General features: G+C 44.3%; 1 protein-coding gene across 1 annotated transcript; it reads right to left on the bottom strand.

Annotated features, from left to right (window-relative positions):
* Positions 1 to 1,869: 1,869 nt before the first annotated feature.
* On the bottom strand, positions 1,870 to 18,384 carry LOC310837720 (zinc finger and SCAN domain-containing protein 9-like). The gene is made up of 7 exons (XM_083724738.1): positions 18,085 to 18,384; positions 16,355 to 16,963; positions 14,552 to 14,678; positions 3,674 to 5,452; positions 3,502 to 3,567; positions 2,765 to 3,064; positions 1,870 to 2,383 (listed from the first exon to the last, which is right to left on the bottom strand). The coding sequence occupies exons 2-4, from the start codon at positions 16,661 to 16,663 to the stop codon at positions 4,485 to 4,487; spliced, it is 1,404 nt and encodes a 467-aa protein (XP_083580864.1). The 5' UTR covers positions 16,664 to 16,963; positions 18,085 to 18,384; the 3' UTR covers positions 1,870 to 2,383; positions 2,765 to 3,064; positions 3,502 to 3,567; positions 3,674 to 4,484.
* Positions 18,385 to 18,633: the final 249 nt, after the last annotated feature.

Here is an 18,633-nt window from a genome sequence, read left to right as displayed (position 1 = left end):
TTTAAAAAAACTGCAGAGCAGTACATCTCTTGCCCGGAGAAAGGACTTCCAGGCTACTTCTAGACTACTTCTCTCCTCGCCCTTTTTTTTGACAGCTGCTCATTTGACGCCTTTTTAGGAATCGACGAGTTTTTAGAAACCTGAAACCCAATAAATAAATTTCATGCCCTTTCAATTCAAGTCTTACTTTGTGTGGGAAGTATGATTTTTTAAAAAATGTTTTAAGTTCGGCTGTTAATAAAATCCCCTTTATTATTCAATTATTATCACGAGGTTTCTTTTATTATTGTATTGTTGGTTTTCATATCTCTGAAACACTGTGGCTCCAATTCCCAATTATTTAGCCTTTTCCAATCGTGCACTCAATTAGTGATCCCAGACATTGGAGCAGTGAAACTTCCTTTCTTATTATTACCATTCAAAATTGGGAAAGGAGTACGACAAGGCTGTATATTGTCTCCCTGCTTATTTAACTTATATGCAGAATTCATCATGCAAAAGGCTGGGCTGGATGAATCCGAAGCCGGAATTAAGATTGCCGGAAGAAATATCAACAACCTCAGATATGCAGATGACACAACATTGATGGCAGAAAGTGAGGAGGAATTAAAGAACCTTTTATTGAGGGTGAAAGAGGAGAGCGCAAAATATGGTCTGAAGCTCAACATCAAAAAAACGAAGATCATGGCCACTGGTCCCATCACCTCCTGGCAAATAGAAGGAGAAGAAATGGAGGCAGTGAGAGATTTTACTTTCTTGGGCTCCATGATCACTGCAGATGGTGACAGCAGCCACGAAATTAAGAGACGCCTGCTTCTTGGGAGGAAAGCAATGACAAACCTAGACAGCATCTTAAAAAGTAGAGACATCACCTTGCCAACAAAGGTCCGTATAGTTAAAGCTATGGTTTTCCCAGTAGTGATGTATGGAAGTGAGAGCTGGACCATAAAGAAGGCAGATCGCCGAAGAATTAATTCTTTTGAATTATGGTGCTGGAGGAGACTCTTGAGAGTCCCATGGACTGCAAGAAGAATAAACCTCTCCATTCTTAAGGAAATCAGCCCTGAGTGCTCACTGGAAGGACAGATCGTGAAGCTGAGGCTCCAATACTTTGGCCACCTCATGAGAAGAGAAGACTCCCTGGAAAAGACCCTGATGTTGGGAAAGATGGAGGGCACAAGGAGAAGGGGACGACAGAGGACGAGATGGTTGGATAGTGTCTTCGAAGCTACAAACATGAGTCTGACCAAACTCCGGGAGGCAGTGGAAGACAGAAGTGCCTGGTGTGCTCTGGTCCAAGGGGTCACGAAGAGTCGGACACGACTAAACGACTAAACAACAACAACAACAACAACTATTATTATTATTATTATTATTATTATTAAATTTATCTCCTGCCTTTCCTGCAAGAAGCTAGAGTAGCATACACAGTCTGCACCCCACCCCCAATTTTATCCTCCTAGCAACCTTGCAGTGAGACCATATAACACCAGTCCTGAAAGATCTACATTTGTTCCCAGTATGTTTCCGAGCACAATTCAAAGTGTTGGTGCTGACCTCTAAAGCCCTAAATGGCCCCAAAGGCCCAGTATACCTGAAGGAGCGTCTCCACCTCCATCGTTCAGCCTGGACACTGAGGTCCAGCTCTGAGGGCCGGGGGGGGGGGGAGTCCTGAGAAGCTCTGCCATCCTCACAGATGCTGGGCTTTTAGCTACACTGGCCGGGGGTGGGTCTTCAGGGTTTTAGTCAGGGCACTTACTGCAGTCCTACCTAGAGATGCCAGGATTGAACCCAGAACCCTCTGCATGCAATGCAGGTGCTTTGTTGCTGAGCCACGACCCTTCCTCTTATAACTTAAGGTGACAATCAGATTTTTGGAGATTTTTATTTATGCATTGAGAAGTTACCACATTTATCTACATCAAAGAAATTAAGAAATCACAGTGCAATGTGAGAAAAGAAGTGGAAACACCGTAAAATAAAATAAAAAGCAGTTCATCATGAACGAAACCCAGTAACTATTATCTAAAAGAAAAATCACTGTTTGTGGGAAGAGGGCAAAAATTTAGCCTGGCTGCTAAATTTAGTCCAGTACATTGGTACCTCTGGTTACGAACGCTTCTGGTTACGCACGCTGTGGGTTACGAGCGTGTTTTTACATGAGTAGAATGTGTCCTTTTATTTAAAATGCATCTCTGGGTTATTTGTGGGCCCTGCCTGGTGTTTTTACGAGTACAATATGTGCTTTTATTTAAGATACACCTCTGGGTTATCTGTGGGGATTAGGAATTTGTTCATTATTTATTTTTTCAAAATACGGCCCAGCCCCCAGAAGGTCTGAGGGACAGTGGACCAGCCCCCTGCCGAAAAAGTTTGCTGACCCCTGCTCTAAATGGTAAAGGTAAAGGTACCCCTGCCCATAGGGGCCAGTCGTGTCCGACTCTAGGGTTGTGCGCCCATCTCACTTAAGAGGCCGGGGGCCAGCGCTGTCCGGAGACACTTCCAGGTCACGTGGCCAGCGTGACAAAGCTGTTCTGGCGAGCTGGCACCAGAGCAGCGCACGGAAACGCCGTTTACCTTCCCGCTATAAAGCGGCACCTATTTATCTACTTGCACTTAAGGGTGCTTTCGAACTGCTAGGTGGGCAGGAGCTGGGACCGAAGACAGGAGCTCACCCTGCCGCGGGGATTCGAACCGCCGACCATGCGATCGGCAAGCCCTAGGCGCTGAGGTTTTACCCACAGCGCCACCCGCGTCCCTACACCTGCTCTAGACACTGTTTATTTACAGAAATACAAGGAGACCATACTGGCAACAAGGCGGCTTCTGAAAACAGGGAGCAGAGCCACAAATCCTGCATCAAATTCCTGAATCCTACGCTGTTTTGACCAACTCCAGCTAAGTGCTTTCAGCCCCTGGTGATTTTGCAAAAACGCCCACCTCATGTCTTGTCCTTCCTCCAAAAAAAATCCAAAGGGGGTCACATTCCAAAGGCTGGTCCCATCAAGGGACATCCAGTCTGTTTTGCTAAGACTCTGACGGCCCTGCTGGTTGCTTCACAACCCTAACCACATGTTGGGTTGAAATAAACGACAGACGAGTGGTTGGTGTCATCTGGGAGGCATCTTTCTGAACATGTCTCGAGGAGTCTCTTTTATTGAATATTACAGCATTGCTACATATGTGCTCGTTGCTGATTGGTTAACACAAGTACAAAGCAAAGGTTACCTATAGGCATTAATCACCAATAGACCAAAGGCTGGGAAAAGGAACACAGAATTGGACAGGCATGAAAACCTCCTTGTTAAACTATTACCAATGATTGATATAGTAAGACTTGTTCCATAGATGTGGTCAGCCATGTATTAAGAACAGGTCAGAATACCATGTTGGTATGAACTAAGTGCGAACTTGAACGTTCTGGGGTGATGAGAAAATGTCTCAACCTAGAACGGTTTGTGCAGAAGCAGAAACTTTCCTACAGAAGCAAAACTTTCCTACAACCACACCTATTCAATCCAGTTAAAACTGAGGCTCTGTTGGTGTGTGGTTCCCTAGACGAGATGCCTGGGAGGTCGCCTGCTCTTGATGGGGTTCCTCTTCCTCTGAAGGAGCTGGTTCATAGCTCGGGGGCAATCCTGGATCCTTTGCTGTCCCTCAAGGCTCAGATGGCCTTGGAGTGCCTTCCATCAGCTTCGGCTGGTGCCCAGCTACGCCCCTATCTGGACAGGGATAGCCTAACTCCCGCTGTCTATGCTCTGGTAACCTCAGGGTTAGATTACTGCAATGTGTTGCTGCCTCTGGAAACTTCAGCTAGTGCAGAACTCAGCGGCCAGGTAAGATGGTTTCAGCATATTACCCCCATCCTGGTCCGACTGCACTGGCTACCAATTACTTTCCGGGCCCAATTCCAAGTACTGGTTTTGACCTATAAAGCCTTAAACGGCTCAGGACCGCAATACCTCAAGGACTGCCTCTTTCCCTATGAACCTAACCGGACCCTGAGATCATTTTCTGAGGCCCTCCTTCGTGTGCCTCCACCTTGAGAGGTTTGGAGGTGGCAACACACGAACAGGGCCTTCTCTGCACTGGCTCCCTGTCTGTGGAATGCTCTCCCCAGGGAAGTTCACCTGTTGCCTTCATTATACACCTTTAGGTGCCAGGCAGAAACGTTCCTTTTTAACCAGGCCTTTGGCTGAGTTGATCGACATCTTCTACCCATTTAAAATGCGGGGTTTTTTTGCGTTGTGTGTGTATGCATGTTACTAGTTTTACTTTGATTTTATATATTGTGATCTTTTATGTGAACCATCCTAAGATCTCTGGGTATAGGGCGGTATATAAATTCAATAAATAATAATACTCAAAGAATTAAGACCCACACAGCTCCTCCTCAGGGAGTCTATTTATACTCTTTTATGTGAGCGCACTTCTCTGATGTGAAGTGAGGGCAGCATTTTGACCAAAACGCTTTCTATGCTCTTTCAGGGATTCTCCCCAATGTGAATTCTTTGATGGGAAGCCAGTTGCTCGCACCGACCAAACTGCTTCCCGCATGCCGGGCACTTATAAGGCTTTTCTCCCGTGTGAATCCGCCTGTGCCGAAGGAGGTGCGACGTGTTGCGAAAGCTTTTCCCGCAATCCGAGCATTTGTACGGTCTCTCCCCCGTGTGAGTTCTCTGATGGGAAGTGAGGTTTATCCTCCGGCCAAATTTCTTCCCGCACTCAGAGCATCTGTACGGCTTCTCCCCCGTGTGAACTCTCTGGTGCAGAGTGAGGTCCGACTTGGCCGTGAAGTTCATCCCGCAGTCAAAGCAACTATATGGCTTCTCCCCCGTGTGGATTCTCTGATGTCTCATAAGGCTGGACTTGACGCAGAAGCTCATGCTGCAATCTGAGCACTTGTACGGCTTCTCCCCTGTGTGGGTTTTCTGGTGGTACGCAAGGCTCGTGCTCGAACTGAAACTCTTCCCGCACTCCAGGCATATGTACGGCTTCTCCCCGGTGTGGATTCTCTGATGTCTTATAAGGTGTGTGCTCCAGTTGAAGCTCTTCCGACACTCTGTGCATTTGTAAGGTTTCTCCCCTCTGTGTATTATCTGATGTCTAATCAGATTCGTGCTCCAGTTGAAGCTCTTTCCGCACTCCAGACAGGTATATGGCTTCTCCCCGGTGTGAGTTCGCTGGTGTCCCTCCAGGTTTAATTCGCTACTGAAGGTGCTCTCACATTTAGGGCACTTATACTCTCTCTTCCCACTGTTTTTCTCATTTTGAACTGGGATCATAGAGGAATCCCCATCATGATCACCCCACCAATTCTCCACTGCATTTCCCTCCTCTGTCGCCATGGAAACTTGAGCTCCAGCTTTCTCGGGCATCTCCAGACGCTCGTCTCTTTTTGCCGATATTTTCCGAGATTCCACCTCATACTCGGTCTCCTGCCTCTCGTCACCTGCGATAAACAAGGGAAGGAAAAGTGAATTTAAGTGAGTGATGGAACCTTCAGGTCAAGGAACGAAAATGCACTGCTGCAGTGAATGTCTGAAAATTGGATCTAATCTAACTACAGTGGTACCTTGGGTTACAGACACTTCAGGTTACATATGCTTCAGGTTACAGACTCCGCTAACCCAGAAGTAGTACCTCGGGTTAAGAACAGAAATTGCGTGGCGGCAGCAGGAGGTCCCATTAGCTAAAGTGGTACCTCAGGTTAAGAACAGTTTCAGGTTAAGAACGGACCTCCGGAACGAATTAAGTACTTAACCCGAGGTACTACTGTAATGGCTCTTTCTCCAACCAGAATGACATAAGAATAGTCTGGGATCAGGCCAAAGGCCCATCTAGTCCGGCATCCTGTTCTCAAGGTGATTAACATTGGCTCCCAGTATGTTTCTGAGCACAATTTCAAAGTGTTGGTGCTGACCTTTAAATGGTCTCGGCCCAGTATACCTGAATGGGCGTCTCCATCCCCGTCATACAACGTGGACACTAAGCTCCAGCTCCGAGGGTCTTCTGGCGGTTCCCTCATTGTGAGAAGGGAAGCTACAGGGAACCAGGCAGAGGGACTCCACAGTAATAGTAATAGTAGTAGTAATAGTGGTAAGGTAAAGGGTAAAGGGACCCCTGGCCATTAGGTCCAGTCGTGACTGACTCTGGGGTTGCGGCGCTCATCTTGCTTTATTGGCCAAGGGAGCCAGTGTACACCTTCCAGGTCATGTGGCCAGCATGACTAAGCCACTTCTGGTGAACCAGAGCAGCGCACAGAAACGCCTACCTTCCCGCTGGAGCGGTACCTATTTATCTACTTGCACTCTGACGTGCTTTCGAACTGCTAGGTTGGCAGGAGCAGGGACCGAGCAACGGGAGCTAACCCCGTCGTTCGGATTTGAACCGCCGACCTTCTGATCGGCAAGCCCTAGGCTCTATGGTTTAACCAACAGCGCCACCCGCGTCCCAGTAGTAATAGTAGTAAAAAATTATTTCAATGCTGCCCATCTGACTGGGTTTCCCCAGCAGATTTTATAATTTCTCAAATCAAAGATTAAAAACTTCCCTTTACAGGGCTGCTTTCAGATAGTTGTTTATTTCCTTGATATATGACTGGAGGGCATTCCACAGGGCATTCTCCCTGTGAAGCTCCCTCCTGTCAGATGTCGAACAACTATTTGACTTTTTTTTTTTTAACATTTTTTTATTGCTTTTTTTAAAAGTACAGAAATACAGAAAAAAGAATAAAGAGTGGTTATAAGAAAAAGAGATATAAATAACAAATTTCCATATTCTTTTTCCATCTAACCTATAGGACTTCCCCACATCCTCCGAACCCTGCGTTCTCTGTCTTATAAAGCATCAGCAATTTGTTAACTTATTTCAAAACTTATTGTAACTTCCATTTTATCGTGTTCCCTATTTTCAATTTTACTATCGCTCAATTCTTATATGTTTTATATTAAACACAATAAAGTTATTTCATTATTTTACCTCTGAATTCTTGTGTCTTAATTTTCATTCCATTAACTTACATTTGCTGAAGCTAGAATTTCCTGAAAGGTGCATTTTTTTTAACATTCATACAGCTTATAGTGTTTTTTCAAATAGTCCTTAAACTTTTCCCAGTCCTCCTCAGTTGTTTCTTCTCCCGCGTCTCGGATTCTGCCAGTCATTTCAGCCAGTTCCATATAGTCCATCAACTGCGATTGCCATTCCTCCAGCGTGGGTAAATCTTGTGTCTTCCAGTATTTTGCAATCAGGATCCTTGCTGCTGTGGTAGCATACATAAAAAAGGTTCTGTCCTTCTTAAGCACTCTCTGGTCCACCATGCCCAGAAGGAAGGCCTCTGGTTTTTTAGGTAAGGTAAATCTCAATACCTTTTTTAGTTCATTATGGATCATTTCCCAGAAGGCCTTCACTTTCGGGCAGGTCCACCAGAGATGAAAGAATGTCCCTTCCGCCTCTCCACATTTCCAACATTTGTTGTCAGACAGTTGATATATCTTGGCTAACTTGACTGGGGTCATGTACCACCGGTATACCATTTTCATAATATTTTCCTTCAAGGCAGTGCATGCCGTGAATTTCAAACCGGTGTTCCATAACCTTTCCCAGTCTGCAAACATAATGTTATGCCCCACATCCTGAGCCCATTTTATCATAGCGGATTTGACTGTCTCATCCTGTGTATTCCACTTAAGCAGCAAGTTATACATTCTCGAAAGTAGTTTACTTTTTGGCTCTAACAATTCAGTCTCTAGTTTCGATTTTTCCACCTGGAATCCAACTTTTTTATCTATTTTAAATACCTCTTGAATTTGCGCATAGTGCAACCAATCTCGTACCTTAGTTTTCAATTTCTCCAAACTTAGCAACCTCCAATTGTCTCCAGTTTTTTCAATTATTTCCCAATATTTAGGCCAATGGGCCTCCATGTTGGGTCTCTTACGTGCCTTGGCCTCCACCGGTGAGAGCCACCTCGGAGTTTTACTCTCCAATAAGTCTTTGTATTTTATCCAGACCCTCCAAATTGCTCTTCTGACAATATGGTTTTTAAACAATTTGTGCACTTTGGCCTTGTCATACCACAGATATGCATGCCACCCAAACGCATTGTCAAACCCTTCCAGATCCAGGACGTCAGTGTTCTCCAATAAAATCCAATCTTTCAACCAGCAGAAGGCTGCAGATTCATAATATAGCCTCAAGTCTGGCAGGGCAAATCCCCCTCTTTCTTTCGCATCAGTTAATATTTTAAACTTTATTCGGGGCTTTTTGCCCTGCCAAACAAACTTAGAAATATCCTTCTGCCACTTTCCAAAACATTCCACCTTGTCCACGATCTGTAGGGCCTGAAACAAAAATAACATTTTCGGCAATACATTCATCTTTACAGCAGCTATTCGGCCTAACAAGGAAAGTTTCAATCTTGACCATATATCCAAGTCTCTTTTGATTTCTGACCAGCATTTCTCATAATTATCTTTAAACAAATTCAAATTTTTGGAGGTCAAGTACACCCCTAGGTATTTTACTTTTTTAACCACATTCAGCTCCGTTTCTTTGGAGAACTCATCTGTTTCTGTAACTGTCAAATTTTTTGCTAAAACCTTGGTTTTTTGCTTATTTAACTTAAACCCCGCCACCCGACCAAAATCAGAAATTAATTCTAACACTCTTTTAGTGCTGGAGACTGGTTCCTGAAGTGTTAATACCAAGTCATCTGCAAATGCTTTCAATTTATATTGTTTCACTCCGACCTCAATTCCCTGGACCAACCGGTCCTTTCTAATCATATTTAGCAACACCTCCAGGACTGAAATAAACAATAGGGGGGATAGAGGGCACCCCTGGCGTGTCCCTTTTTCAATTTTAAACTCCTCTGTCACCACATTGTTTACTATCAATTTAGCTTTTTGTTCTGTGTAGATTGCTTCTATACCATTTTCGAACCCCCGCCCCACTCCCATCCCTTCCAAATTTTTCTTCATAAACATCCAAGAAATATTATCAAAGGCCTTCTCTGCATCAACAAAAATCAAAACCGCTCTGGTGTTCAGATTTGTTTGTAGAAGTTCCAAAATGTCAATAATGTTTCTTGTGTTGTCAAACAAATGCCTACCAGGGAGAAAGCCAGCCTGGTCTTTGTGAATCACTTCATTTAGTAGTTTTTTAAGTCTATTTGCCAAAATATCTGCAAAAATTTTATAATCCACATTTAGGAGTGAAATGGGGCGGTAGTTCTTAAGTTGGGTCTTTTCAGTCTCTGATTTAGGTATCAATGTGATGAAAGCTTCTTTCCACGTTTCCGGTGCCCTCCCTCCCTCCATTATCTGGTTGCAAACCTCCATCAAAGGTTGTATCAAATAGTCCTTTAAAACTTTATAATATTTGGAGGTTAGGCCGTCCGGGCCTGGGGACTTGCCAAGTTGAAGATTTTGAATGGCACTTTCAATTTCTTGCTGTGTAATATTACAGTTCAGGTTTGTTCTCATTTCCAGGGGTATTTTTTGTAATCCATTAGTTTTAAGAAATTGATCCACCTCTGAGGCTTTTTGCGGCCCTTGTGTATAAAGTTCTTTGAAGTACCTCTGGAAGCACTTTCTGATTTCCTCGGGTTTCTGAACCATTCTCCCTTCGATCTCTAGATTTGTAACCGTATTAAGCTTTTGTCTCTTTTTCAACTGCCAAGCTAGCAGTTTCCCACACTTATTCGCCGATTCGAAGGATCTTTGTTTCATTTGTTTAATTTTCCATTCCACCTCTTGGTTTATCAGTTTTGAATATTGCGCCTGGAAGAATTTCACTTCTCTTAACACGTCCTTCGACTTAGGCCTAGATCTTAATTTTTTCTCTCCTTCTCTTATTTTCTCCAATATCTTCTCCTTCTTTTCATTCCAGAGCCTTTTCTTAATCGTGTTTTGTTGTATTAGAAACCCTCTCATGACTGCCTTACTTGCGTCCCAGATTGTTCTTTTTTCCACAGTAGTATTCAAATTTATCTCAAAATAGTCCTTTAAAGTTTTTTGGGCCTTCTTCACAATCTCCTGATCTCTTAATAAAGTGTCATTCATTTTCCATCTAAAAGAACCGGTTGTGTTAAGTCTCAATTCCACTTTCAAAGCACTATGGTCGGAGCAGGTTTTTGGGCAGATTTCCACTTTTCTAGTCTTAGGTGCCAGTCCTCTAGTTGTCCAGATTTGGTCGATTCGTGTCCATGTCAGATGAGCTTCAGAAAAGAAAGTCCCTTCTTTCCCTAGAGGGTTCTTAACCCTCCAAATGTCTACTAAGTCCATATTGTCTGTCATTTCAAAAAAAGTTTTGGGTAGTCTGCCGTCTTTCGATATGTTGGCACTTTGTGACTTATCCATATTTACAGACACAACCCCATTCATATCACCCAGCATAATGATGTTACTATAGTCCAAATAATCCAGCATAGTCTCATGCAGCTTCCTGAAGAATTCCGACTTTCCCTCATTTGGAGCATATATTCCTAATATCAAAATTTTTTCTCCTTGCGTCTGTATTTCAATCGCCAAAATTCGGCCATATTCATCTTTGAATAAAAATTTCGGTGACAGGCTCTCCTTTGCGTAAATCACCACTCCTCTCTTCTTAACTTTGTCTGAAGAAATAAATTCTTGGCCTAGTCTTTTGTTAATTAACACTTTTCTATGGAGCCTTGTCACATGTGTTTCCTGTAGGCAGATAACGTCCAGTTGTTCCTTTTTCAAAATGTGAAAGACTTTCCTTCTTTTTTCCGGGGAGTTTCCGCCATTTATGTTCCAACTAAGAAGCTGTAGAGACATCCTGAATCAATTGACGGGTTCTACAATGGGGTATCTAAGCTTCCTCCCGATCCCGGGGGAGGTAATGCTGGTCCTGATCCTGGTGGTATAACTCTTGGAGATGGTCCCGGTGGTGGTGGAGGCCAAGAAGCTGCAGCTCCTTTTTGCAGGTCCTCCTCGTGGTCGTGTAGGAACTTCTGCTGGTCTTCAGGTGATTTAATCTTTATTTTCCTTCCTTTGTAAGTAAATGAAAGTCCTTGTGGGAACTCCCACCTGTAAGGAATTCCGTTGTGTCTCAACAATTTGGTCAAATCTATATAGGTAGTCCTAAGTTCCAAGAGATATTTGGGTATATCTCTGTAAATTTCGGCCCTTTTACCTTCTACCTCCAAAGATTTCTTAAAATGTAGGCCTAATATCTTATCCCTTTCTTCTCTTGATCTCAGAGCAACCAAACAGTCTCTGGGCTTGTCTTTCTTTACTGATTTTCCCAGTCTAAAGGCTGTCACAATTTTAAAGTCCTTTTCTTCCTCAATTCCCCAGAATTTGGAGAACAAAAGTGTCAAAAATCCCTCTAAATTATTTTGTTCCAATTCCGGGATAGCCCTTATCCTGAGATTACTATCTTTACTTTTCAATTCAACCAATGCCAGGTAGGCTTGTTGTTCCCCTACCTGCCTTCTCAAAGGTCTTACCTCTCCTTTAATTTCATCCACCTTTAAGTTCGCCTGTTCTGCTTTTTGGTTGGCTTCCACAGCTAATTTATAGTTTTCTGCCGTAGCTCCTTGCAATTTCTCAATTGCCTGAGTGTGCTGCGAAACCTGTTCAGTTAATTTGCCAATAGAGGATGTAGCTTGGTCAATCTTTGATGTTTGATTGTCCACTTTTTGGTTTAAGACTGCCAATTGTTCCAAAATTTGTTTTAAAACTGTTTCAGATCCTCCAGTTGCCATGTCTTCTGCAGCAGGCTGCACTAGTTCCACCTCCTGTGCTGTCAGCACAGTTGGGACAGATGATCTGCGGTGATGAGTTAAAGTTGTTTGCAAAAGTTGCCCAGATTTTTTCTCTTTTTCTTTATCTTTAGCTTTAGCTGCTCTTGTTCTCCCTGTGCCGCTCATTCCACACCTGCCTCTGTTCAAGGTCAAATGGTCTTTTGTCCCATGGGAAAAACAAGTCCCAAATATAAATAAAAAGAACCACAAAAAATTCAATAAAGCTCAGTTCCCATGCAGCTATATTTCCACAGTCCTATAGGGGGAGTATTTCAAAGTTTCAAAAAAGAAAGGAACTATTTTCCGCCATTGAAGTTCCTCAATTCCCCATATTGAGTTTTGTAATTCCCAAACACAAAAGGAAGGTTTCCAGAACTTCTAATCTCTTAAAATCCAGCCATAAAGTATCGATACAGGTCCATGCAACAATGTTTAATGTTAGTATCTCAGTCTATGCAACAATTTCGATCTCTGCAACAATGTCGTCAGTTTGACAGCAGTTTGACAGTTCTTTTTCTATGCACTGGCAGCCCGGTGACGGGGTTATCTCTTTCAGCCCCGTTTAGCCCAGAAATTGGAGGATGGTTCTAAAGAATAAAGGTCTATACAACCCACAGTTCTTTCCTTTTTATCTTCAAAATGCAGAGTCTCTCAATGCACCCTTTCTTCCACTTTTACAATCCCTTTTTAAATACTTCAGCTCGTTTCCGAGCCCTTGCTTTGATCTAATTAGCAGAGTCGGGAGGCGGACTTCCTGTTACTCGCCTCCCGCTTTCAGCCGAATTTCTTCAATTTAAGTTAGAAAATTTAGGACCCTTACTCACGGGTATGTTGTTCCAATTCCGATAATTTCAAGAAGAAAGGTCAGCGCTCATCAGCAGCAGCAGCGCGGCTTTGCTTCCACGAAAAGAGCGATGAACTCACAGCGCCGCTCCCCCTTTCACGTTCCGGAGCCTCTTACGAGGCTCCTTCCCCGCTTCTGGGGGGGCTCCAGGCGCCCGCCGAGTCCCACGGCCGCAGGCTCGCTCTGCCTGCGGTTTTTCTTAATGGGTCTCCGCTTTGCCGCAGCGGACGACCCTTTTTCGCGGAGCCCCTCTTCACAGCGCAAAGAGGACCGCCATTGCTGTTTCGCGCCGCCTCCGGAAGTCCCGAACAACTATTTGACTTTTAGAAGACATCAGAAGGCCGCCCTGTACAGGGAAGTTTTTAAACGTTGAGGATTTCTGTGTTTTTATATTTTGCTGGAGCAACCCAGTCTGATGGGTGGCATATAATAATAAAATTATGTTATTCTTTGAAGGAGAACTACTTGAAAATGATTTGCAGACGGTATTTAACTCTAATTAGGCTTGCTAAGGTGTAGAAGACTTTATCAGATAAGTGCTGGAGATGCAAAAAGGTTGAGGGAATGTTCTTTTATATGTGGTGGGCTTGTAAAAGATAAAAGAGTATTGGGAAATAATCCACAATGAATTGAAAAAAATGTTTAAAGTAATTTTCAAAAAAACAAACAAAGCAGACTCCTTTTTGTTGAGAATAATTCAGACTGAAATTCCCAGGTGTCAAAAAAAGTTATTTACTTTTTTTTAAGAAGTTATCTTAAAAATTATTTTTAGAAGGAAGGGTAACAACAGGAAGATTTAAAGGAATTATAGGAAACTCAAGGCAGTAGAGATATAAGATGATCAGAGCCCCACCAAACTTGAAGCATGGGAAGTCCCAATAAAAATTTATAATTTGATGGAATATTTGGACTATATGATATGTATTTGTATAACTTGGAATATTTAATGTGATTTGATTGGATTGTTAAAATGGAAAATTTAATTTAAAAAATTAATTAAAAAGTTATTTATGTATGCTACTACTGCGGTTTGTTTCGTTTGTCCAAAAATGGAAAACGAGTGAGGTCCCAACTAAAGATGAATGACAATTTAAGCTGATGGAATATGTGCAGCTTGCAGGCTTAACATATAGAATAGGAGAACAAGAAGAACATACGTTTAGAGAAGATTGGAAAATGTTGTGTACACCTGAAAACATTGGCAGCATTAAGATAAATTCGACAGTGTAAATAAGTTTTGATGGATGCAATAATGGAATAGTGAATGGTTTAGTTGTTGTAAAATATGCAGTGATTTATGACATGCGATATGAACCATGGAAAAAGAAGAAGGGAAGTCACTGAATTATAAGGATGTTTAAATGAGTATTTTAAATTGTAAAACAGATAAAAAATTACACACACACTCTTAAAGTCATGCTTCAACACCCCCCCCAAAAAAAAGTTCTCAAAGCCATTAAGCTGGAATCAATTAGCAAATTTGACAGAACTGAGATTCAGTAGAGACTGGGAGTGGCTAGCTCAAAACAGGAAGTTGCTATCACTTTTATTTATTTTATTTACACCAATTTATCACTGGCAGACGCTGTGCAGAAGGGGATCTCTTGCAGACTGATTAGATCTTGTAATTCACCTTGTAAATCCTCTCTAGGTAGACTTGATGCAGATCCATGCCTGAAAGCTTGGAGAGAGACTGCCACTTTTCTCAGTACTGAGAAAAATGGACCACCTGGTAAGCTTCCTAGGCTCTTATTTGAGCATTCTGTCACATAGAACAATGAGGACTAGAACCTTTAAAGGAAGCTCAGGGGTAGAGAGTCTGCTTTGCATGCAAAAGATATAAGGCGGCTTCCTGTGTGTAGCAGCCAGTTGACGATAAAAGATAAAAGCTCAGCAAAATAATACAAACCCAAAGAGTTCACGAAAAACCTTACCCATCACACTGGTTTCCTCTTTCTTCTCTGGATAAAACTCCCCATCGAGCTGCCGCTGGGAATTTCGGAACGAAGGTGCCTCTTTCCTGGGGAAAGTCACTGCCGCCTCCAGGAGCCGCCCCGACACCTGAAATGCCAGCAGGCAAGAATGTAAGAAAAGTCTGACTGCCGGATCAGGCCCAAGGCCCATCTAACCCAGCCTCTCACAGTGGCCAACCCAATGTTTAGGGAAGTTTTCAATGTTTGACCTTTTACTGTACTTTTAATATCCTGTTGGAAGCCGCCCAGAGTGGCTGGGGAAATCCAGCCAGATGGGCGGGGTATAAATAATAAAATTATTATTATTATTATTCCCAGTAAGTCCAAAGCATGGTACAAGCACAACAGTCTCCCCAGCTGCGATTTCCAGAAACATTTAAGGATACTGAGAGAGTATCTTGGGAAAGTGATGGGCATCTTTTATTTTTTTAAGGAGCAGAAACATCTTTCATCAAAAGATGGAAGTGATCACCCCCAACATTTGACATTCATTTTCCATTATTGGTTCTCAAACTTTTTTTTCTCCAGGCCACACGTTCAGAATAAAAAATTGCTTGCACCACACCGATTGTCTTATTGATAGGAAACACATCGGTAAACAAAGAGAAACAGCTCCTAGCAGTGCTTTTGCAACACAGAGCACAAATACTTTATGATGATGGGACATTCGGAAAGTATAGAAAAATGCAGCTACATAAGAACAGGAATCATTCCCAAAATATAATTCTAAACGAGCCTCTTACACATGTAACTCCCCTTGCTTTGTTTTATTATGTATTTCATGCTTTCATTTTGTATTTTTATGTTGTGAGCCACCTTGTGCTCTTCAGATAAAGGATGGTGTACAAATTTAATTAAATAATATTAATGATAATGATAATGATAGTAATCCAGCTTTCCAGAGCTTGTTTGCCCTCCAGAGGTTCTGGATGCCAATTCCCCCTCTGCCTCCTTATTTGTCATGATAACAGGGGCTGATGGGAGCTGGAATGCAACACCCGCCCTAGACTGCAAGAAAACCTCCCCCCAGATGCCCTTGCCAACACATTCTCCCCCAAGGAGGCGGGGAAAATCTTGTGCGGGTGACTTCCCTTAAAAGAGGACGGACTTGCGTCTGGAAGGAATGCAGCAAGAGGACAGGAGTGGGGGTCTGGATCCAGCACTGCGTTTGACAGATGGGTGGAGCCATCCACTTGTCAATCACCTGACGGGACATAACCCGTCTCTGTCTGTGCCATCCACCAGCTGATTGTGAGGGTGTGTGCTGGTCCCTTTGGTCCACCTGCCTCCTTACCTGCATCAGGTGTTGAGAAGGTGGGTGCCAAGAAGAAGAAGAACAATTTATTTATACCCCGCCCATCTGGCTGGGTTTCCCCAGCCACTCTGGGCGGCTCCCAACAGAATTAAAAGCACAACAAAACATCAAACATTAAAAAGTTCCCTAAACAGGGCTGCCTTCAGATGTCTTCTAAAAACCAGATAGTTGTTTATTTCCTTGACATCTGATGGGAGGGCATTCCACAGGGTGGGAGCCACCACCACGAAGGCCCTCTGCCTGGTTCCCTGTAGCTTGGCTTCTCGCAGGGAGGGAACTGCCAGAAGGCCCTCGGTGGTGGACCTCAGTGTCCGGGCTGACTGGTGGGGGTGGAGATGCTCCTTCAAGGATACTGGACCGAGGCCACAGCAGGCTAAATGGGGAGGCCTATTGGTCCTAGCTAAGTCCCCACCACTTGCTTAGGAACCTCCAGGATGATACCCTCTTACCTCCTCCTGCCTGTCGTCCTCTGCCTGGCCCTGGAGAAAACCTTCTGCCAGGGCCACTGCCTCACCACTGGTCTCCGGCCCACAATCTCTGACCCAGTTCTCCATCTCCGGGGGCAGGACAGCCAGGAACTGCTCCAGGACCACCAGGTCCAAGATCTGGGTCTTGTTGTGCCTCTCCGGCTTCAGCCACTGATGGCAAAGGTGGCGGAGTCGGCTACAAACCTCTCTTGGTCCCTCAGCCTCCTGGTAGCAGAAATGCCTGAACCTCCAGCAACGTACATCCAAAGAAAGGGTTTTTTGCTCCGGCATCTTCTACAGGCTCTTTTCCCAGAATTCCCCTCTGGTCCCAGACTGGGTGGCAAGGCAGCTTAATTCCGGATCAGGGCTGGCAGAGGCCTGTTCTTCCATTTGCAATCTAGCACAGCACCCAGCGAGAACAGAAGGATCTTCCTTGCTCTGATGCTACTTTCTTGCTGTTTGAATTTTCAAATTAGGGTTCAAGTCCAGCAAAGGTGAGCAAGGTCCGTCTGAGAGTAACCAGGACGACCACCCGATGGGAAGGTAGTTTCAGCAAAAGGGAATTGCAGCTAGCAACTCGGGTTTCTTCTTCTGCAAAAACAGACAGGTAAAATTTCAGAGGGTCGCAATATATGGGTTAGTGCGGAGAAGGGGAAGCAGGAGCTCTTCCTACGCTTAAAAGGCACAGATCAAAACTTTTTATCTCATTCACAGCTATGTACAACGTCAAACACAGCAGCTCTAGCAGTGCCCCATCCCTAACCATTTGTGTGTTTAATTGCGGTTTTTGGATTTTAACAGGGCTTTTTATAGAAAAAAATACTTTACTGACCATAAAAAACAACAACAGATATACAAAAATAAACATCTTTACTGTACCTTTTGATTATATATATATTCAAAAATGGCTCACACCCACAGAGCTATACTTTTCAACACTCTCCATACGCAGCTGCTTCCACACATTAAAAAAGCGAATGATCCTCTCTAACTATAGCTATTCCTGATTTTCTTTTTACAGAGCACAATAAGATACTCCATTTATACAGTTCTTTTGTTTTTCTTTAACATAGCTGCTAATTAAATCAGGCTTGGCTGCTTCTAGATTTTCCTAATCATACAACCCTAGAATCATAGAGTTGGAAGGGACCCCCAGGGTCATCTAGTCTAACCCCCTGCAATGCAGGGATCTCAGCTAAAGCATCCATGGCAGACGACCATCCAACCTCTGCTTACAAACCATCAAGGAAGGAGAGTCCACAACCTGCCGAGGGAGACCTTCCACTGCTGAACAGTTCTTATATCTAGCATAATTATATCCAGTATAACTGGTTTAAAGGTACTCTCCCAGGCTCTAGCCTCGCATCCACATTCAAATAGAACAATAGTCCCAAACTCTGTCCCCAGGAATACGCTGCCTCCTTTTCCTGGATTAGCAAAGAGAAGTGCATTCACACGTTACACGTGTCGATTTGTGACGCTCCCTAGCATTTCTGCTACCAGGAGACTAAGAGACCCAGAGAGATTTGCAGAGACGGGCAACACATCTACAGAGAGGCAACATCCCATTGCGTTCAACGCGCACATCATCCGTGCTTGCAACCGCAATGAGGGCCAATCCGACACGGGTACGGTCGTTCACACAAACGCTTGCTCACGTGCGCAGCCTGGACCCGTGTTCAGCGTAACGTGCGGACGAGCCGTTTGCATACCTGGGTGCACCAAACTGCAAAATCGTTGAGCGCAGCATGTGAACATTCCTGCAAAGCAGGAGGTGCATTGGGGTGCTAGTCAGCAACCGCACCCCAAAATCGGGGTCCTCCCCTGCCTTTTGTTCTCTCCGCTGACTGGGCACCTCCGAGCCGGTGCTGCAGCCTCGCTTCCTTTCCTTGCGCCTCCCGCCCAGGGCGGCCCCTGCTCGGCCGCACTCCCGCAAGGCGCTCCGCACTCCCGCCGGACCCTCCGGAGGCCGCCGCGTGGGAAAATCGAAGTCCGCTTTCCCACGGGAGGGGGAGAGGGACACCAGAAGTGGACGTTCCCCTCGTCGGCGCGCCCCTTCCGGCAAGCCCCTCTAGAAACCGGGACTCACTCGCTGTAACCCTTTGGTTGCAAGAGCGATGAAGTTGCGCTCTCTTCTTTCTTGCTTTCTTTCTGGTTCACTGAAAGGGGAGCGAATGACTCTCCTTCCTTGGAGGTTTTTAAGCAGAGGTCGGGTGGCCACCTGTCAGGGATGCTTGAGCTGAGATTTCTGCATTGCAGGG

This window comes from Podarcis gaigeae (genome assembly GCF_964106915.1).
Source record: "Podarcis gaigeae genome assembly, chromosome: 2".
NCBI lineage: Eukaryota > Metazoa > Chordata > Lepidosauria > Squamata > Lacertidae > Podarcis > Podarcis gaigeae.
Note: the sequence above shows the minus strand (reverse complement) of the source record. Positions and strands in the feature narration are given on the sequence as shown.

Excerpts from the sequence above, each read along its gene's own strand:
- LOC310837720 (XM_083724738.1), bottom strand. The coding sequence starts at position 16,663 with ATGCCGGAGCAAAAAACCCTTTCTTTGGATGTACGTTGCTGGAGGTTC. Across the intron at positions 14,679-16,354 it reads AGGACGACAGGCAGGAGGAG|GTGTCGGGGCGGCTCCTGGA; the intron begins GTAAGAGGGTAT and ends CTGGCATTTCAG. Across the intron at positions 5,453-14,551 it reads AGAGGAAACCAGTGTGATGG|GTGACGAGAGGCAGGAGACC; the intron begins GTAAGGTTTTTC and ends TGTTTATCGCAG.